This window comes from Alosa alosa, chromosome 9, assembly GCF_017589495.1.
Source record: "Alosa alosa isolate M-15738 ecotype Scorff River chromosome 9, AALO_Geno_1.1, whole genome shotgun sequence".
NCBI lineage: Eukaryota > Metazoa > Chordata > Actinopteri > Clupeiformes > Clupeidae > Alosa > Alosa alosa.
In genome coordinates this window covers 15,776,570-15,795,621 of record NC_063197.1, presented here as the reverse complement: position 1 = coordinate 15,795,621, position 19,052 = coordinate 15,776,570, and the positions used below count along the sequence as shown (strand labels likewise).

At 41.8% G+C, this 19,052-nt stretch overlaps 3 protein-coding genes across 11 annotated transcripts; 2 read left to right on the top strand and 1 right to left on the bottom strand.

Annotated features, from left to right (window-relative positions):
* Positions 1-2,886: 2,886 nt before the first annotated feature.
* Positions 2,887-11,072, top strand: acot11b (acyl-CoA thioesterase 11b). Of its 2 annotated transcripts, none has more exons than XM_048251594.1 (16): positions 2,887-3,114; positions 5,008-5,222; positions 5,984-6,053; positions 6,152-6,212; positions 6,338-6,439; positions 6,735-6,864; positions 7,867-8,023; positions 8,155-8,274; positions 8,402-8,540; positions 8,741-8,796; positions 8,943-9,009; positions 9,109-9,192; positions 9,281-9,414; positions 9,496-9,627; positions 9,793-9,919; positions 10,019-11,072. In XM_048251594.1, the coding sequence occupies exons 2-16, from the start codon at positions 5,033-5,035 to the stop codon at positions 10,166-10,168; spliced, it is 1,719 nt and encodes a 572-aa protein (XP_048107551.1). In that variant the 5' UTR covers positions 2,887-3,114; positions 5,008-5,032; the 3' UTR covers positions 10,169-11,072. The 2 variants fall into 2 exon arrangements, with proteins under 2 accessions (XP_048107551.1, XP_048107550.1); XM_048251593.1 differs by having other exon boundaries at positions 2,888-3,114; positions 6,729-6,864.
* A 420-nt stretch (positions 11,073-11,492) lies between these two features.
* Positions 11,493-14,996, bottom strand: lrriq3 (leucine rich repeats and IQ motif containing 3). Of its 4 annotated transcripts, none has more exons than XM_048251581.1 (9): positions 14,778-14,996; positions 14,210-14,495; positions 13,770-14,093; positions 13,510-13,640; positions 13,029-13,158; positions 12,818-12,880; positions 12,635-12,737; positions 11,820-12,552; positions 11,493-11,725 (listed from the first exon to the last, which is right to left on the bottom strand). In XM_048251581.1, exons 2-9 carry the CDS (start codon positions 14,474-14,476, stop codon positions 11,506-11,508), a joined length of 1,971 nt encoding a protein of 656 aa, XP_048107538.1. In that variant the 5' UTR covers positions 14,477-14,495; positions 14,778-14,996; the 3' UTR covers positions 11,493-11,505. The 4 variants fall into 4 exon arrangements, with proteins under 4 accessions (XP_048107538.1, XP_048107539.1, XP_048107540.1 ...); XM_048251582.1 differs by having other exon boundaries at positions 14,842-14,955; XM_048251583.1 differs by having other exon boundaries at positions 14,783-14,843.
* fpgt (fucose-1-phosphate guanylyltransferase) lies at positions 14,956-18,467 on the top strand. Of its 5 annotated transcripts, none has more exons than XM_048251592.1 (5): positions 14,956-15,082; positions 15,189-15,284; positions 15,665-15,832; positions 15,912-16,004; positions 16,656-18,467. In XM_048251592.1, exons 2-5 carry the CDS (start codon positions 15,212-15,214, stop codon positions 18,059-18,061), a joined length of 1,740 nt encoding a protein of 579 aa, XP_048107549.1. In that variant the 5' UTR covers positions 14,956-15,082; positions 15,189-15,211; the 3' UTR covers positions 18,062-18,467. The 5 variants fall into 5 exon arrangements, with proteins under 5 accessions (XP_048107549.1, XP_048107548.1, XP_048107546.1 ...); XM_048251591.1 differs by having other exon boundaries at positions 15,184-15,284; positions 16,656-18,466; XM_048251589.1 differs by having other exon boundaries at positions 14,956-15,097; positions 16,656-18,466.
* Positions 18,468-19,052: the final 585 nt, after the last annotated feature.

Below are 19,052 nucleotides of genomic sequence, written 5' to 3'. Positions count from 1 at the left end.
GAGCTGGTCCATTGTCCTTCTCAAAACTGAGGAGTGTGTCTCTTCCGCGTGAATGTGCCCTCAGATGTGGAAGCTCAGAAAGCAGTCATTCTTTCAGTCTGGTGGTGTGAATCCGTTCACCTACAGTAGTACCTGTAGTAATGCAATATTTAGAAAATGTACTCTTGTACTCTTGATACTCAAGTACTAATGCAATATTTAGTAATGCAATATTTAGAAAATGTACTCTTGTACTCTTGATACTCAAGTACTTTTAAAAACAAGTACTTCAGTACTTTTACTTAAGTAGACATCTGACTGTTGTAGTTTTACTTGTACTTGAGTAAAATTTAGCAAAGGGTATCTGTACTTTTACTCATGAAGCTGTGTACTCTGTCCGCCTCTGGGGTTCTGCCACCTGGAGTGGGGACGATGTGCTGCTATTAGGAGCAGAGAGAACAACAGGTACACATGAACGCACACACACACACACACACACACACACACACACACACACACACACAAATAGTCACATGCACAAGCTTATAGAGATGCTACACACACACTCACACACACACACACAATAGTCACATGCACAAGTGCACAAAGATGCTACATACACACACACACACACACACACACACACATACACACATTATGAACAACTAACTGTGCACATGCACATTTACACACTATTAGTATCCCTACTGTATCTAAAAAGTAATAAGTTGTTATGACAATATTTAACCAGCAGAGGGCAACATAAGCCTGGAAAACTATTGGACACTTGGAAACTTCCCTCTGGAAACTGACATCTTCTTAAACAACCATTCTATAACCAATTTTAAATATTACCATACACTCTAATAATCGTGCATCCTTTCTCTCTCTCTCTCTGATCTTGGGCCTGATTAGTAACAACAATGAACAGCTCTACTTGGATCAGGTTGATGAGGTGGCACAGTGGTGTCAATCTAACAGCTTGACACTGAATATCAATAAAACCAAGGAAATGGTAGTGGATTACAGAAGGCAGCAGCAGAACTACAGTTACACCCCACTAATGATCAGCGGGCAACCTGTAGAGAGAGTCACAAGTTTTAAATACCTTGGTGTCCACATTACTGAAGACTTAACATGGACTGTTAACACTCAATATGTTCTGAAGAAGTCCAGACAACGACTCTACTTCCTTCGTCAGCTAAGGAAATTCAAAGTTTCTACATCCATCATGAAGGCCTTCTACACTTCAGCGGTTGAGAGTGTTCTAACTGGTAGCATCATCACCTGGTATGGGAACTCCACAGTTAGAGATTGTAGTACTCTGCAGAGAGTAGTGCTCAGCTGAACGTACTATAAGAACTCAACTCCCTGCTCTACAAGATATCTATTCCAGAAGAGTACTCCTAAGAGCCCAAAAGATTCTGAAGGACTCTTCTCATCCTAACAATGGATTATTCCTACCGCTGAAATCAAGAAGACGCCTATGTAGTCACAAAGCCAGAACTGAGAGACTCAGGAGAAGTTTTTATCCCCAGGCCATCCGAACTCTGAACTCACACTATACTGACTTTGCACACATTCACTCCTCAGCACTCTCAAACATTTCCCAACTCTGAACTCACACTATACTGACTTTGCACTCATTCACTCCTCAGCACTCATGACCCCCACACACACACACACACACACCCACACACACCTACAAGACTTTTAGCACTTTTACATCCCTCTCCCTATGCTACAGACCTTTTATTTATTTTCTTATTTCATCACACGTCAAAACACACACACACACACACACACACACACATATCTGACTTTCTCCAACTTTTGCACACTTTTTATTTATTATTTTTGATTTCTCCTCCATCTACCCATGTCCTTGATTGCCTAGCCTTTCTGCCCACCCCCACCCCCATCCCCAACACACACACTTACATCATCACTGTCATCACTTCACATACATACAGCACACTGCTTGCTACAGTAAGCCTCCTCTACATACTTGCTGCACACTGCCCCACATACACAGCACATTGTCTTCAGGATCTTCTCCAACACACATCCTCTACATACTTACAGCACACTGCCCCCACCTACCACACACTACACACACACACACACACACAGTCACTGCTCCACTCCCTCCCCTCCACACACACATCTTCACTGTCATCACTCACATACATTACATACAGTACTCTGCTTGCAATAGTAAGTCCCTGCCCCTACATACACAGCACATTATTTCATCAGGAAGCTTCTCCAACACACATCCCCAACATACTTACAGCACACTGCCCCCAATACACAGCAGCACATTGTCTCATGAGGAAGCTTCTCCAACACACATATTGCACACTGCCCTCTCCCCACATACACAGCACACTATCCCATCTCCCCTGTCATCCCCCCACACACACACCAAGACCCCTGGCAGTTGGGTTAGCCCCTTGAGCCGTGGATCTGCCCAAGGTTTCTTCCTTGGTAAGGGAGTTTTTCCTTGCCCCTGTTGCTCTTGGGTGCTCCTTGTTGGTGCCCCCCACCCAATCCCAATCCTCCCCCCCCTTTTTTTATGCAGCCCTTGCCACTTAATCTACTAAACCCCTCTTCTACTGCACTTTTTTCCCCCATTAATGCACAAATAGGCTGACACCAGACATAATTTCACTGCATTTCTTACTTCCAGTAACTATATGCATGTGACAATAAACTTCCTTGTAGCCTTGTATCCTCTCGCTTTCTTTCTTTTCGTTCTTTCTGTCTTTGATAGACAGTCTTTGTGACGCGTTCAACAAAAACTCAAAAGGAGTAAATATGGCGATATTTCGCAACAAAATACCAGCTCCTACCGTAGGCCTAGGCTATTTTAAAATTACACGTAGATTAGCAAGTGGATGATGTGTAGGCCTTTTGCAACTACTCCGTTCTACCTTTAAAAAACTGATGGGCGGAACTGTAACGCAATCTTTTTAGGGAGGTCTGTTATGGTCGTTCGCTCACAGGCCACGGCATGCATGCGGTTGTAGTTGGCAGACAGTGGAGTGTCCCGGTAAATGTTTTCATCCAAAGTCTTGGGAATCAGAAGAAGCCACATACAAATATGACGAGAAATCACTCTGGACACTTTTAGTAAGTACTTTTTATTGATTTGAACTATGTTTGTACCTCAGTTCAAATCACGTTAAACGTTATTACTGAAATAACTGAATCAAGCAATGAATGTAGAACACATCCAAAGCCAAAGAGTGATAAGGCTGTTTTTACTGTATAGCCTATGCCAGTTGTTGTATAGCCTGTGTCTATGCGTTATTAAAGTGATTCAAACTATTTAGTAACTGAATTAAGACGCATATTCATTTTATGTGAATAACTTTCCTATTGCGGACTAACTCGTCTTTGCTGTCTAAGAATAGTAATGCAATGGCTATACAGACAAAGTGATGTTCGGTTGGAGGTCGGGGAATGTCGTGGATTTAAAGAAGGCACGACAGACAGGTGACCATGCCATGTGAGCTGGTAGCCTAGTCCTAGAAGAACGTTTGGTATTTAGTGCTACGCCGTGAAAATAGTTTTTAGAATATGCGCTGTAACAAACGTAGGCCGTTTTCCATGCAGGACTGTGCTGTAAAATTGGATCGTTTTGATCAAGAGCGCAAGTTGGGGAATTTTCTGCCATATAATTGTGCGTGACTTTGACTAACGTAGAGCCTCTGGGTTGAAAAGTCTGAGGAGACGTGGATAAGTGGCAGTCTTGCAAGTTGCATGTTAAGCCCTCGCTATAAGCTTAAACACAATCCAGCCATTGTCAGCTTTGTGGCACATGCCCAACTCTGGATTTAAGTTAGTCTTTGTTTTTCAGAGAAGTTGGTCTTCTGATTTCAGAGAGTGATACGAATGAAGTGAATTGATTTGCCAGTGTCAGTTTGAAATTAAAATGGTCAACAATGTTAGTAGGCTACTAATAATTCATAGTGAATTATAGTGGGAGACATTGGGCATTGACTTTTTTTTCTGAATTTGTGGCATATACTGTAATCAGTGTGCTAGACATAGCCTACTGTGTTTTTGAGACAAGCACTCAATGTTAAATAGATTACAATTATGCTTCATTATTGACTGGCATTAGCCTATACTTGTTATAACTTGTAGTGGTTCTTAATACTGAATACAGCACTGAGGCAGGAAAACAATCTGAAATATTTAAAACATGTTTTTTATTTCATTTTATTTGTGGTAAAGGAATTATGTGTCTGAAATCAACATGATTAAAAATATAGACTGTTATTTAGATATGAAGTTGTCATACATGGCTGATGGCAGATAGAAGGGGAAGACATCACTGGAGCTTATTGTTTGACTCCTTCATTTATACAATTATTAATTTAGCAGACACTTGTCCAAAGTGACTATATTACAAGGGATTACATTGTCCCCAGAGCAATTTGGGGTTAAGTGCCTTGCTCAAGGGCACAATGGTGGAGGCCGGGAGTTGAACCCACAACGTTCAGGATATTGCACGCTAGCTCCAAAATGTCCTAAATGTCATTATGTCATTATCCTGGACAGCCTACTGTAGGCCTACAGTATATGTTTTCTAAGTTGTGTGGTACGTTTTATAAAGCCTTTTTGTTTTGTTGAATTTGCGCATGTTATTTGTGTACTTTGCAAAAGGCACACAGTATGTGATGCCAGCTGTTCTGCTCAGTTATTCCCACAATTACACGTGTATTGCAAAATGGTCTCTTTCAAGTACTAATTCTTCTGAAAGTGAAAAAGTCTATAATCTTCAAAATCCTACTTGAAGTAGGCCTAATTAATCTTTCAAACATGTGGGTGCATGAAACTGTTATTACTATGGACATGAAGACTTGTTCAAATCCTTTGATGTGGTAATACAAAACACAACACTGCCAACTGTGAACACAACCTTCTCCTTTCGTGCCCCTTGTGTTTGCTGTGTCCAACTCTGTTACTGCTGGTTAGTGTCAGCTAATTCACTGTTTACTGTATAAACTTGGGCAGAAATTTCAGCCTCCTTAACACAGCCATGGCCTCCGAGGACTGGGAGTCGGAGCTCCTTGAGGAGCCCCTGTTCATCCTGGAGAACGGCGACGTGTACAGGAACCCCACGGAGGTGAAGATGAGCCAGATCGTGCTGCCCTGCCATGCCAACCACTGCGGGGAGCTCAGTGTAGGCCAGCTGCTCAAGTGGATGGACTCCACTGCCTGCCTCTCAGGTAAGCTCCCCAAGGGATTGAAGATTTTTTTAAAATTTTATTTAATCTTTATTTAGCCAGGAAGTTCCCATTGAGACACAATGCCTCTTCTGCCAGGGAAGTCCTGGTCAAGACAGCAGCAACGATTTAATTTAGAAAAACATTGAATGGACAACATGGGACATAAATACAGTCCAAAGACACCAATAACACACTAACACAGAAGACACAGAGACAGAGACAACAAAGGCTAAGGAGAGCCTCAGCGGATGTCAGGAGAGGAGGACTATACCGTTTTCTCACTGGATGTGTTTGGACTCCGACGTTCTGTTTTGAGAGGAACACAACACAGAATGCCCTCTGCAGCTCTCCAAGTTGACTGTAAATGTCTTACAGACCTGGAGTTATAAACCTGTTCCACCTGCTCTGTGTAAACATGTTGGTTAGGAAAACACAGATGACCCACCACTCCTCTTGTTTACACAAACCGCCATCAAAGACTGAAGGAGCTAGCTACTGAATGGCCACTAAAGGCTATTTTACACTGATTTTGAAGGCTTTATCTTATCATAGATATGTCAATCATGGCCTGTTGCTTGAAATGTACCGAATGACGAATCACAACAAGTTAGCCTGTAATGTTGAATTGTTTAATTGTCCTGTAAACAATTTCTTGTGTATCTCAACGTTTAGACAGTCATAAGTATCTGTAGTTTATTTGTTATACAGCAGATTTTTGTGGTATATTGTGAAATTACTGTAATTAATTTCCTTTGCCACAGCTGAAAGGCATGCCGGATGTTCCTGTGTAACTGCCTCTGTTGATGATATACACTTTGAACACACCATTAGGTAAAATTCACCACAATCTAAGCACATTCTACACTTCTTAAATGAATAAGCATAAATGAGATTATTATTAATTATTACTGTTTTATATCTCTCTCTAGTGTTGGGCAAGTTGTCCACATCAAAGCCAAAGTGAACAGGGCATTCACATCTAGCATGGAGGTAGTTTTTTACATGTATATTACATAATTTATAATTAATTAATTTCATATTTCAGTGGATTTATACAAAGGTGAATTTTGTGCTTATTGTGAAGTGTTGATGTCAGTAATTTTAATTCTCCTCAGGTCGGTATTGTGGTTAGCTGCGAGGACCTTTTTAGCGATCAGCAGTGCAAGGTGTGCCATGCATTTGCCACATTTGTTGCACGGCGAACAGAAGCGGGGAAGGTGAGGGTGTTGTTCAGTTCTAGATGTAAATGTGTCGTAACCTGTTGTTCAAACATCATCAAGGGATGATTTATACATAATACTAACAGCTAAAAAGTGACAGTAGAAAGGCAGACGCAGTTTAAAAACAATTTGTATAAACAACTTTTTTAAGTCTTTCAAAATGTCAACTCCTGACCAACAGAAGTTCATTCATAGTTGTCGGAATACTATTTTAAAGACAATGACTCATGTTGTGGCAGTCAGTCCATGGGCTCTCACACTCTGTCACCTGTGTGACTGTGTGCAGGTCCAGCTGAAACAGGTGATCCCGCTCACACAAGCTGAGCAGATGGAGTACAGCCTAGCAGCGGAGAGGAGGAGGATGCGGCTCATTCATGCAGAGATCATCAACGACCTGCTCAGTAGCAGCACGTCTCAGACAGGTACAGAACCATAACTCACCTCACCCGAAGAGAAGGTCTCTTAAAGCGTAACTCTCGCCAAAATGCAGCCTAGGGTCTTTTTGTGAATGTAACCGAGTCAAACTTTTGTTTTTAAAGCATAATTACTCAAGCTTTGAGAACATTGTTTGTGTACACAGAGTTTACTTGTTCAAAACCTTTCTTTTTAGTAAACTCTGTGTACACAAACAATGTTCTCAATGCTTGAGTTCATGTGTAGTGAACCTGGTGATACTTTGAGTAAAGTTTCATGTTGTGTCGAGCCTTCTTAGTGTTTTAAAAATAGCCATCATCATAATATGATCGCATCAAAATAGTAGTGTCCCTAGCACTCCAATTCAAAAGGCCATTTGACCTGAAAATGACATTAAGAAAGATCAACCTTAAAAGTGGCACTTAATTATGCTTTAAATGTAAGTTTGACTCGGGTACATTCACAAAAAGACCCTAGGTTGCATTTTGGCGAGAGTTACGCTTGAACTCTTTAGCTTTAGGTTTGACATTAAGTTTGTTTTGCATCTGAAATTAACTCTTATACTGTCTGGTGTTCGTGTTAGAATTCAAATTAACTTCCATGGCATTTTGTTGCATTCATTTGCTCTGTGGTTACATTGTGCCTCATTCGTACATTCCTTAAACGTATCTGCCAGATGACTTAATGCAAAATGTAAATGCATGACTAAAGAGAAGTTGAAAGAGAAGTTGACTCAGTAAATCTCCTGCCATGCTTTTACTGCAGTGCCTCTGCACTGGCTCAGCTGATTGCACCCATCACACCTCCCTTTGCTTGCCTTACAGAACTGAGGACTTAAACGTTTCCAAAGGTTTTCACCCCATGATTAAGTGTCTTGCACCATACATTACAAGCCGAAAAGAGTGACCTAAGCCTTTAAGGTTAGGAAATACAGGATAAGCTGTCTGAAGCAATTACTCCATATTATATGCAGTTATTTGTTTTTTGGGGGGTGTATGCTTGCCCCTCAGTTCCTGAATGTGAGGAGCATCAGGACGCAGTGCCAGCTGAACGCACCAGGGTGGAGAGTGTGGAGCTGGTCCTGCCACCCCATGCCAACCACCAAGTCAGCACGTTCGGGGGACAGATAATGGCCTGGATGGAGAATGTGGCCACCATTGCAGCCAGGTGAATCACAGGGAACAATATGCCATAATAGGCTTATTGTGTAATTTTGCTTATTAGACTGCCAGAGATGGAAAGTGACTCTGACTTTTCTTTGACTTTGACTATTCTGACCATCTTTTTCCATCTTTCAGCCGACTGTGTAATGCCCACCCGACTCTGAGCACGATTGACATGTTCCACTTTCGAGGCCCCTCTCACATAGGTGACCGCTTGGTTTTAAAGGCAATTGTTAACAACGCCTTCAAGAAAAGGTAGTTCTCTTCAAAATACAAGTGTACCAGTTATTACCATCATTAATATATTTAATTAAACCCTCTACTGTAATAGCAATGTCAATGTTACATCAAGTCTGACAGTACTGTCTTTGTAAAACCACAGCATGGAAGTGGGAGTGTGTGCAGAAGCATACCAAGGAGGCGAGCCACTTCGCCATATCAACAGTGCCTTCATGACATTTGAGGTGCTGGACAGTGACAAGAAACCGCGCACATTGCCCCGCATTCGACCTGTACCAGTGGTAAGACCACGTTAATCAGCCACCGGGCTGATACATTCCAAACTATGTGGAGAATTAGCTGCATTCCTCAAAAATGTCAGTGGTGCTTATCCCCAAATATCCCCCTAATACTGGATTGTTTTTCAGCTCAGCAGCTGAAAAATGGTCTTGTTTTTGTTTTTCTCACAAACACTGATTCCTGAGTCTTACTGCGTCCACAGGATGGGAAGCGCCGGTACCAGGAAGCCATTGCCAGGAAGAAAATTAGACTGGACAGGTGTGTGGTGGTAACAATATTTTTTTTTTTTTAAGCAGCATTAAGATTGTCTGTAGATATTGAATATAGAGTCTAGACAATTTCCATCTCTACATTGTTACTCTACCGACATTTTGGTTCATCTACACTGTGTTTGTTTGTTTTAGAAAGTACATAATTTCCTGCAAGCATACTGAAGTGCCATTATCTGTTCCTTGGGACCCCAGTAATCAGGTAGCCCTGCAAATAAGATAATAAACAGTGATGTGCAATGTAATGCACTTGACATGTCAAAATGGTTGACCTTTTACCTAACATTGTTTTCTTCAACAGATGTACCTCAGTTACAACAATGTGTCTGCCTTAAAACTGTTGTCTGCACGGGGCAACTGGGCATTGAACTCAGAAAAATATAAGGTTGGAACTAGTTGCAAATGTTTCTTGCTATTATGGATAATTAGTAAATTAATAAATGGTAATGGAAAATTTACCATATTATCCCTAGGTGAGCTTGTATACATTAGAGGAGAACCAGAAGTTGTGTTTTAAAGTGGAGACACATGTAAACGTCCCAGCAGAACAAGTGTTTGTGCTTTTGTCCGATCTGACGCGCAGGAAGGAATGGGATAGGCATTATAAGTAAGTGTTATTACAAATATGTACATATCGATATTAGTATATGTATTTTCTATGGCATTTTTATAATAATGTTATTATTAGGGAATGCGAAGTAATAAACCAAGCTGATGAGGATGACACCATCTACCGAGTGGTCACTCCCTCTGTCAGGAAGGGGGGAAAAGACCAAGACTTCATTATGCTGGCCTCACGGAGGCGTCCATGTGACCTGAGGTGGGGAATTCTAAGAAAAGCACCACTTTTTCTCAGTAGCTTTAGCAACCTAATCAAGGCTTCACAGAACCCCCCAGAGAGTACTCTCACTCTCTGACAGTCCACCTCAATTGCCTTACAGCCTCAACGGCCACTCACTCTCTCCCTCTGCTTATCCCTCCTCAGTGAGCCTTACTTGATCGCTCTGCGCTCTGTGACGCTGCCCACTCATCCACCAACAGAGGACTTAAACCGAGGAGAGGTCCTCTGTGCTGGTTTCAGTATTTCGGAAGAGTCAGACAACCTTACTAAGGTGTGAAAAACAACAACTTCCTACTGGATAAAAAGATACAGCAGTGCTCATGAGAGATCGGCACCATTTTGACATGTATTCTATCTGTATGGTTCTCAGATCTCCTACTACAACCAGGCCACGCCGGGTGTCTTGCCTTACATCTCCACTGATATCGCTGGACTCTCCTCAATGTTCTACAACACCTTTTCCTCTTGCAGCGAGTTTCTTGAGAGGAACAGAGACAGCCTGGGGTCCCATTCCCTCTGAAGTCTGAAGGATCCAGGATGATGAGTCTCTTCTTCAGCAGCAGAAGCTGATATCTCTGACACTCCTAACTCTTGCCCTGACTAAATCAGACTCCTCATTTCACTTACCTACTGTAGCCAGTATCGATTCCCATGCTATGATAAATGATTTATGATATATTATTATATTATTTAGTACAATTCCTTTTCTGCAGTGGCTTATGTCCTGACATTTTCCTGAAAATGTAATGTTTTTATGGTCAAAAATATTTTTTTGAAGATGTCAGTTGGTTTATTGTAAACTAAGGTCAGCTTGAAGCAATGTCATGCTTTGTTATAGGTTTCATGCAGTAATATTGTGTAGGAAATCACAGCACCTAAACAGCACTTTACAGCCCTTAAGGTATTAAAAGCATGAGTAGTTGTTATACCATAGGGAATTTCAATATTGTCAATTAGATGTAGGTTTCCAACATCTAATTCAACACCATTAACTCAGACACGTGTTTATGATCACACACTTGGATCCCTTCCTCTGAACTGCAGTTATGTTGTTTGTGGTGCCAGTAAAAGTAAAATGTTTCTGTCCTCAACAGCAACATAGTCATCCTAAGGATATGATTCACAGAAAAACAGACAATACAATTCCAAAGCCCTGAGCAAGTGTCTTAATATTTAGTAAAATTATTTTTGTGCAATTGTAAGCCCAGCAAGATGCACAGCACACACACAGTCCCAATGCAATCAAACGCTGCATGGGAACACTGCAAGTCTGACTCAAGTATTCTCTATGCTACCACCTTAATAATTACATTAATGTTGCGGGGGAAGAAGCAAGTTTGTGTTTTGGGGCAAAAATTACATGTTTTTCAGTTCCTTTCAGTTTCAAAGTTTTGGTTGGCATCAGATAAAATGCAGCAAGTTTACCAAGACAATACGGGCATCATTTTGAATATGAAAGATTATATATTATATACATATGTACTTCAAGTGTTTGATGTGTCTGTACATGAATGATAACATATAAGTAAGTATAAGTATATATACTCTTTTGATCCTGTGAGGGAAATTTGGTCTCTGCATTTATCCCAATCTGTGAATTAGTGAAACACACTCAGCACACAGTGAACACACAGTGAGGTGAAGCACACACTAATTCCGGCGCAGTGAGCTACTTCAGCCGTGCCTACTGGTCGGGGTTCGAGCTGGCAACCCTCCGGTTACAAGTGTGGAGTGCTAACCAGTAGGCCACGGCTGCCCCAATCCACATGATGTGGATTGATGTTCAAAACAGCGATATGATATTTGGAGAAGTATTTTTTAAAGACTATAAGGAAAGAGCCACATTTCTCTGATGGTTTATCTGTTGTCTTTTTTAACTGTGGTGTTTACGATATATGTGTTTCTTAAAGTGGTTCTCTCAAGCACCAGTGTTTTCCTGGCTGCTGTCTTTGCATGACTGGATTTCTTCCTCGCCACCCGGACCTTGGCTGCCCGGAGCAAGTTATTGTGCACTTTCAGCTTGTAGGAGTCGAGTGTCATTCGAGAAATCATGGTACTCTCCTTAATGGACTGTTTCCTAGAACAACATGCAACAATAACAAGCGATGTTAAAAACAGCATGTGAAAGCATCAGTTTCGCATGAAAAGGACCATAAGGTGTTGTTTTTTACCTGCGCTCCAAGTACTTCTGGATCAGCTGCTTTTGCTTGGCTACATGTGCCCGGGTGGACGTCACAAGGCTTTGTCTCTCTTCCATTATAACTTTACGCCTCTGTCGGTCCTGCTGTTTGACGATGACCTTGCACAGGGAGAGGTGGCGGCAGCAGAAATCGCCCGTCTTGGCCTGCTCCAGCTGCTTGAGCTTCCTCGTCTCCAGCCACAGTGCGTGCCTCTCCCTGGCCTCCTGCGCCTCTCGGTTCTGGTTGGCCTTCAGCCGCAGCAGCGCGTCCTGCAGCTCCACCTGCTCCTGTTCCCTCTGCTGCAGCACCTCCTTCCGCCGGTCCTCCATGACCATGTCCCTGTACTCCCGCACCTCCTCCCTCCTCGCCTGGGCCTGCGTGACGTGCTCGGCCCTCTTCCTGTGCACCTCGTCGCGCGCACGCGCCCGGTTGGCTCGCTCGACTATGTTGAAGACCTCCAGGTTGATGCCGGCATGGCAGCGGTCCGTCAGCCGCTGCTCTGCAGTGACCATGGGGGGGTGAGGGTGCGGCGGCTTCTTGGGGCTCGGTTTTAGGCTGTGGAGTAGGCCGAGGTCCCTCCGGACGTCCTTGCCGTCCTGCTGGCGCGAGAGGTGCATGATGGTGACAGGGTCCATCTGGTGGAGGACAGCCTTGTAGCCATACAGGTGGATTCCTGTCATCTCGAGCGCCAGGCTTTGCAGCTCCTCCGATAGATCTGTGACATCTGTCCAGGTATGTGACATAGGAAATGAGATTTTGATTCAAACTGCCAGCCATATTTGATAACAACAGGAAAGACACATTACCTTTCTCTTTGGATGTGCTTAAAACTTTACTGTTCTGGGGGGGTGGAGGGGTACAGGCTTTCAGCTTAATAGTAGATGAAAGAGCCTGTTCTTCACGTACAACCTGCAACAAGGTAAAATGTCTAGTGTCTTTCAGAATGATTAAGTAACAATATTATAAAATGCCTACTTTGCTCATCTTACCTCTGCAGTACCAGTGAGCAAGTTCATTAAAAGCTTCATTTTCACATCCCCTTCATACTGATCCTGAGTGGCAAATAAATTAAATCAACAATGCCAACCTTTATTCAGATTGTCTGGTACCTTTAACTTAATGTTTAAATTACATAATCAAATTAACTTAATTTAAAGTTATCCTTACATAACCGTCATAACTTGTATTGAACGAACTCACATCCGTATGTTTGCCAACCATGGTTGGCTTTTTGTCAGAATAAAGAGGGTCATCAGTAATTGTGGCCTCAGAAACGATGGGTGAAAGCTGTTTTCTTATCTTTTTCCAATGCCATGTTGAACTTGTGATGCTGACAATGTGATATACAGTATAAATATGCATTAACATGTCATATAAAACATTTCTCACCAGCCTAATGTACAGAGACTGTGTTTTCTTTTACATTGTATTCAGGGCAGAGGCAGCTAGTGGATGGTGATGTATGTGGCAAAAAATGTTTTAGCTTAGAAACCGCGTAACATCGCTTTAAGGGTGCCAAAGCGGCACTTGTCAAAATTATAAAACGGCACCTCAATACTATTCGTACCCTACTTCACGGTTGTGTTGAGGTTCTACTGGACTTAAGGTAAAAGTGTATGGATAAAGGCATCTGCCACATTTGTAAATATGAGAGTAATATTGAAACATTAAAGTTCTTTACCCAAGACTTTTCCTGGTAAGATGACCTCTGAACCATTTTTGGATGATTAAAGTTGGGGAATAATGTGCTTGGATCTGATTAATCTTTGAGATTGTCTTCATGACTAACTTCATTTCACTCTTGAAGGGCTCCTGCGGTTACAGACAGGGCATTCAGTGCAAGCAATGAAACTGTATAGTGCACACATAGTACACACAAATACACTTTACTGCAAATGGTATTAACTTCATTATTGTGAACTGTGTAATTCCAGCACCTACCATTTTTGAGGAAGGGTGAAGATCGATTGCTAAATGAGGGGTCATTTGTTTGAATTTATGAAGGATGGTACAGCCTTCAATGATCTCCTCATCAGAAATGATGTACTTGTCTAAAGCCTTCAGTGACCACAAGCTGTTGACCATACAGTGCCTGTAGTTTTCCCTTAAACTCAAGGGTGTGTTATGCAGGGTCAGGGCAGCCAAGTTTGAACAGCCAGATAACCCCATAACATGCTGTCTGGTTGACATATTGTTGTCATGCAGAATTAGTAGCTGTAGTTCCACAAACCTCTTCCAAAAGCCTACATCTGGTAATTGTGTTATCTGAAATTAGCATGGACAAGTGAGTTCCTGAAAATCATCAAAATATCAAAATAATAATAATAATAATAATAATAATAAAGACATTGTGTGTCTGGATCGTCATCTAGGCTACTTACCTGATTTCCACTCAGATCTAATTTCACTAGATGAACACACTCTGACAAACCAGCTATGTTGGTAATGAAGTTGTTGGCAAGGATGCAAATCCTCAACGACTGACAACACTCGAAATGGACCACATTTTTAAGCATATAGTTGCTCAGTCTGACCATCACAATTTCCTGTACGATACCTTTCGTGCCCTCCTGCTCAACCACTCCATGCTGCTCAATTAGTGATGCAGTGCAGCTTACGAGAAACTGTTGAGCATCAAGGACATCCATTTTGCCACATTTTGTGTCTCTAAAAGATCAGAGTGAACATTCACAAATAACGTCAAACTTGCAAGGGTCCCTCACGTTAAGTAGGCTAAGGCATCGCATTAACGTTAACGTAGTAGCAGTAGCCTACATATCGATAAACAAGTTACAGAATATATGTAACAACTATTATTAACTATTAACGACTAACTATTACGTAACTAATATACTACAATACATCAATAAAATGTATAATAATTAATTGTGGCAAAATATTTAGCAATACCGAGAGGTATATCAGAAGTTATTAACATATTAACTTTACCTGACCTGTAACGTCAGCTAATCCATGGTTTCTCTAATCTCACGTACTCATAACACATACTCGCCTCTACACCGTTGTCATGACTACTGGGTGACAGCAAGAAGGAAAAAGTTTGCTGCATGATATCGGGAGTCCACTTTGTACAACACTTCTGTACAACGCTACTGTATTTCTATATTTCTGTATCCGTCCGTCACATTTTAATTATTAACTGTTGTGTGTTCTGGTGGACCAGTAGTTTACGAGTCACGTGACAACGTGACGCGATTCAAACACGGAAGTAATCTTGTGGCAGCTTCAACTGGGTAAACTGCCTATGGGTAAACCTCTTTCACTATCAGTAAATTTAGAAATGACCATGCATATAATGCATTTGTAATGTATCTGGTTGTATCCCTATGTCTAGTATAGAGCCCAAAGAGATCTCATTAAGCATGGCTGAACACGGAAATAAAATACTGCAAAGGTCGACCAGGAAAAAGCTGAAAAAGTTTCACGAAAGAAGAGGTAGGCTAACACACTGGTGGTGAAACATTGTGAATGAATTGACGTTGCATACACATTTCTACAAGTATTCAATGTTATTACTTTTGTGGGTATGGTGTGTCCTGATCCACCATATCTTGTTTGTCAGATAACTCTAGGTTTGGTAGCCTATGTTGGCCATTCATAATAGTTTGTTGTATGTTGGCCATTCATGGTAGTGTGAGGGCCATTCATTGCAAACCCTCTCGATCATCATGTTAAAGCTATTTGTATGAATTTGGGTGGGATAACAATAACTATATCACGATGGACAGTATGCACAGTGTATCTATTCATCATAGACTGATGAGTTAAATTAAACTTGACACTTAGGTCCATTTACTTTTATCAACTATGTGCAGGTAAAGAGGTGAAGTCTGGAGAATTCTGGGACCTTGTCGTTCTCACAGCTGTAGACGAACATCAGAGAGTTGCTTACGAGCTTCAGATCAAAGAGAAACTCTGCAGAAAAGAGCTACCACTTGGCGTTCCATATCACGTGTTTGCAGATCCACCTGGCTGTAAAATAGGTGGGTGGCCAAGTTTAGCTTTCAATTCCTCCTGCTGTGTTTTGACAATTATAAATCTTCTTTTGCCTTGTGATTATAGGAAATGGAGGCTCAACTCTTTATGCACTACAACACCTTGAGAAAATATATGGCAAGGCGTTATCTTCATTCAGAGTGATCCTGATTCATGCAGGTTTGTGTCAGTTTGGGTTATCTTTGTGAAGGCTGTTGTGCCAAAATTTCTTCAAACTTTTAACTGTGAATTCAGTTTTGACTTGTCTTGCTGGATTCTGTATTCCTTGATATTTCATCCAAGCACCTTGTTAGTTGGTGAAGTTGCGGCATTCTCTCACAATACTGTAATGTTTGGAGCCATCTTGATTTTGTTTTAGACAAACTACATACTGGAAAAGACTATAGATCATACAGGAAGTTTTGGATAAGAGGTGCAAGTAGGGCTGCATTATTTGGGGAAAATATCTAATTGCGATTTTTCTGACAGATATTGCGATTGCGATTTGCGATATGATTTCAATGAATGTCAATATTCCAAATGTCTCTTTAATTTGTGCCACCCCTGATTGGTGAGAACCCCCGACCGACTGTGGAGCTCACCAGTCAGAGTTTCTGTGCCCCTCGCACTACGCACACTCACCAACCAGAAGTAGCACAATCAAGGAGGATGATGTGAATATAAATATCATAAATGTGACAAAATTAACTGTGCACAATTATTTGTAGCTTTTGCGAATAGGTAATTGCGTTGGTTCATATTGCCATTGCAATTGCAATAATTGTGCAGCCCTACGTGCAAGTTTTAAATGATGGTTCTATGTTCCCACAGGTGGATTCAGCCAGCGTTTGCCAAACGCTAGTGCATTGGGAAAGATTTTCACTGCCCTGCCATGTGGAGAACCTCTGTATCAGATGTTAGAGATCAAGCTGGCTCTATACGTTGACTTCCCTGTCCACATGAAGCCAGGTGTGTTAGTAACGTGTGCAGATGACATTGAACTGTACAGCATCGCAGAAGGGGAGAGCATCAAGTTCAACAGGTCAGGTTTCACAGCTTTGGCCCACCCATCTTCACTCACCATTGGTACGACCCATGGGGTGTTCGTGTTGGATTCAGGGGAAAACTGTGGCGTCTCTGAGATGGAATATACATCCTGTCAGCAGTTTTTGCACAAGCCAAGTGTAGATAAAATGTATAAAACAGGTGCAGTTTGCAAGAGACAGGACAGCTGTGAGTCTATATGTGATGCAGAATTTGTATACACAGACAGCACATACTACATGGACTACTCTACTTCAGAGAGTCTGCTGAACATGCTCAAAGAAGTTGAGCCATTAACTTGTGAGGTTGATGCGTACGGGGACTTTCTTCAGGCTCTGGGGCCTGGAGCCACCGTGGAGTACACTACCAACATCGCCAACGTAACCAAAAAGGAAAGCAGTCTGGTGGACATCCGGCAGAAGATATTCCACCGACTGAAAGGCACCCCTCTTAATGTCATCCTGCTCAACAACTCAAAATTCTATCACATTGGTACCACCGAGGAGTACCTCTTCCACCTGACTGAGGATCCTACTCTCAGAGAGGAACTAGGCCTTTTGCCTGTCGCCTTCAGCGTCTGTGACTGCAAAAAAGACCTGGGGTCCTCCGTGGCGTGTGTTATGCACAGTGTTTTGCACCCCAGTGCGGTAGTGTCCGCAGGATCAGTAGTGGAGTACTCCAAGCTCAGCGCAGATGTTACAGTGGGTGAAAGGTCGATCGTCAGTGGGTGCTTGCTTGATGCTGGACAGTCAGTTCCATGCCAGACCTTTATGCACTCTCTGTCCGTCAACCTAAACAAGAGCATTGGCTTTGTGACAGTCGCTTTTAGCATAAAGGACAACCTCAAGCACAGTGTGTCCAGTCCTGCGCAAGCAACAGCCCTGAAGTATTTCGGTAAAAGCTTGGTGGAGTGCGCCGCGTGCTGGGGCCTGCCTCCGGAGAGCCTGTGTTTCTCTGGAGACAAATCCGCGTGCAGCTTGTGGAATGCCTGCATCTTCCCGGTGTGTCCTGACCTGAGGAGTTCAGTCTCCACGAGCCTGCAGATGGTTGAGGCTCCGCAGGGAAGCTCCGTGATCACTGCACTCAAGGACCTCAGGCTTGTCTCACTGCAGGAGGCCCTGCAGAACAAAAACTTGGAGGAGATGCTGAGGTTCAGAAGGGGCCTCTATGAGGACATTTTGAAGGAGAAGTAACATCCAACCATTTATGTTTAATGATGTTATGTAACAACATATACATAACAACATTTCGGAAATTAAGGGAAACGGATTTATGGACCACAGCCAATATTTTTGTATAGAGATTGTATAGAGAGGACATAGAACTGTTGCATTTTTTCATTTTGAATGTAATTTATTTAGCAAATGCCTTTATCCAAAGTGACTGAAATGAAAGGTAGTTCATACTTTTTATTAGTTTTTGTGACCCTAGGTTTTGTTTTGGGCTGGTGTGAAAACATACTGGATATGAAATGGTTAAACATTTAGTTAAATAATAATAGGGTCATATATTTAATTTGGTTTGTGTCTTAACAAATGATCGTGGTGTTTGTGTTTGATTGCTGACGGGGAGTAAATTAACGTCTAAATAATTTATAATAATAATAATAATAATAATAATGGTATTTATTTATCGGTAATTAAAAATCTTTCAATTTCATTTCAACATATTTTTTTAGAACTGCTCATTGTTTCATTTATACTTTCTTTGGAGACCTCAGGATGGTTTTCATACAACAGCTCTATGTGAGATTTAGTGTTGGCCAGAAGACTTAGATAAGGTTGCTCTGGAATCCCTGTGAAGTACAGTGCTGCATCTGGAAAAGCCTCAGTATCCTTCAGCCATACCAAGTAGAGATTACATTTTCCTCAGATAACCCCCTTGAAGTAGCTTTATATAATCTTTTAGAATGCATTTAAGCTACTTCTTTTCACTTTTGCTCCATGAGCACAACGTAGCCTATATGATAAATACGTTGCGAGAATGTGAAATGTCAATCAAGAAGAATTTTATTTTTTAGTCCTTAAAACCCACCACAGGAAATGCCTTCATATAATTTCTCTGCATGCATGTTAAACCACTAGCTGCCTAAAAATGCCAGTGGAATGCAAGTCCTCTGCAGCAGAGGAGAAAGTGAAATAAAATATCAAGACTTGAGAGGCTTCAGTGTCATAAAAACACCTC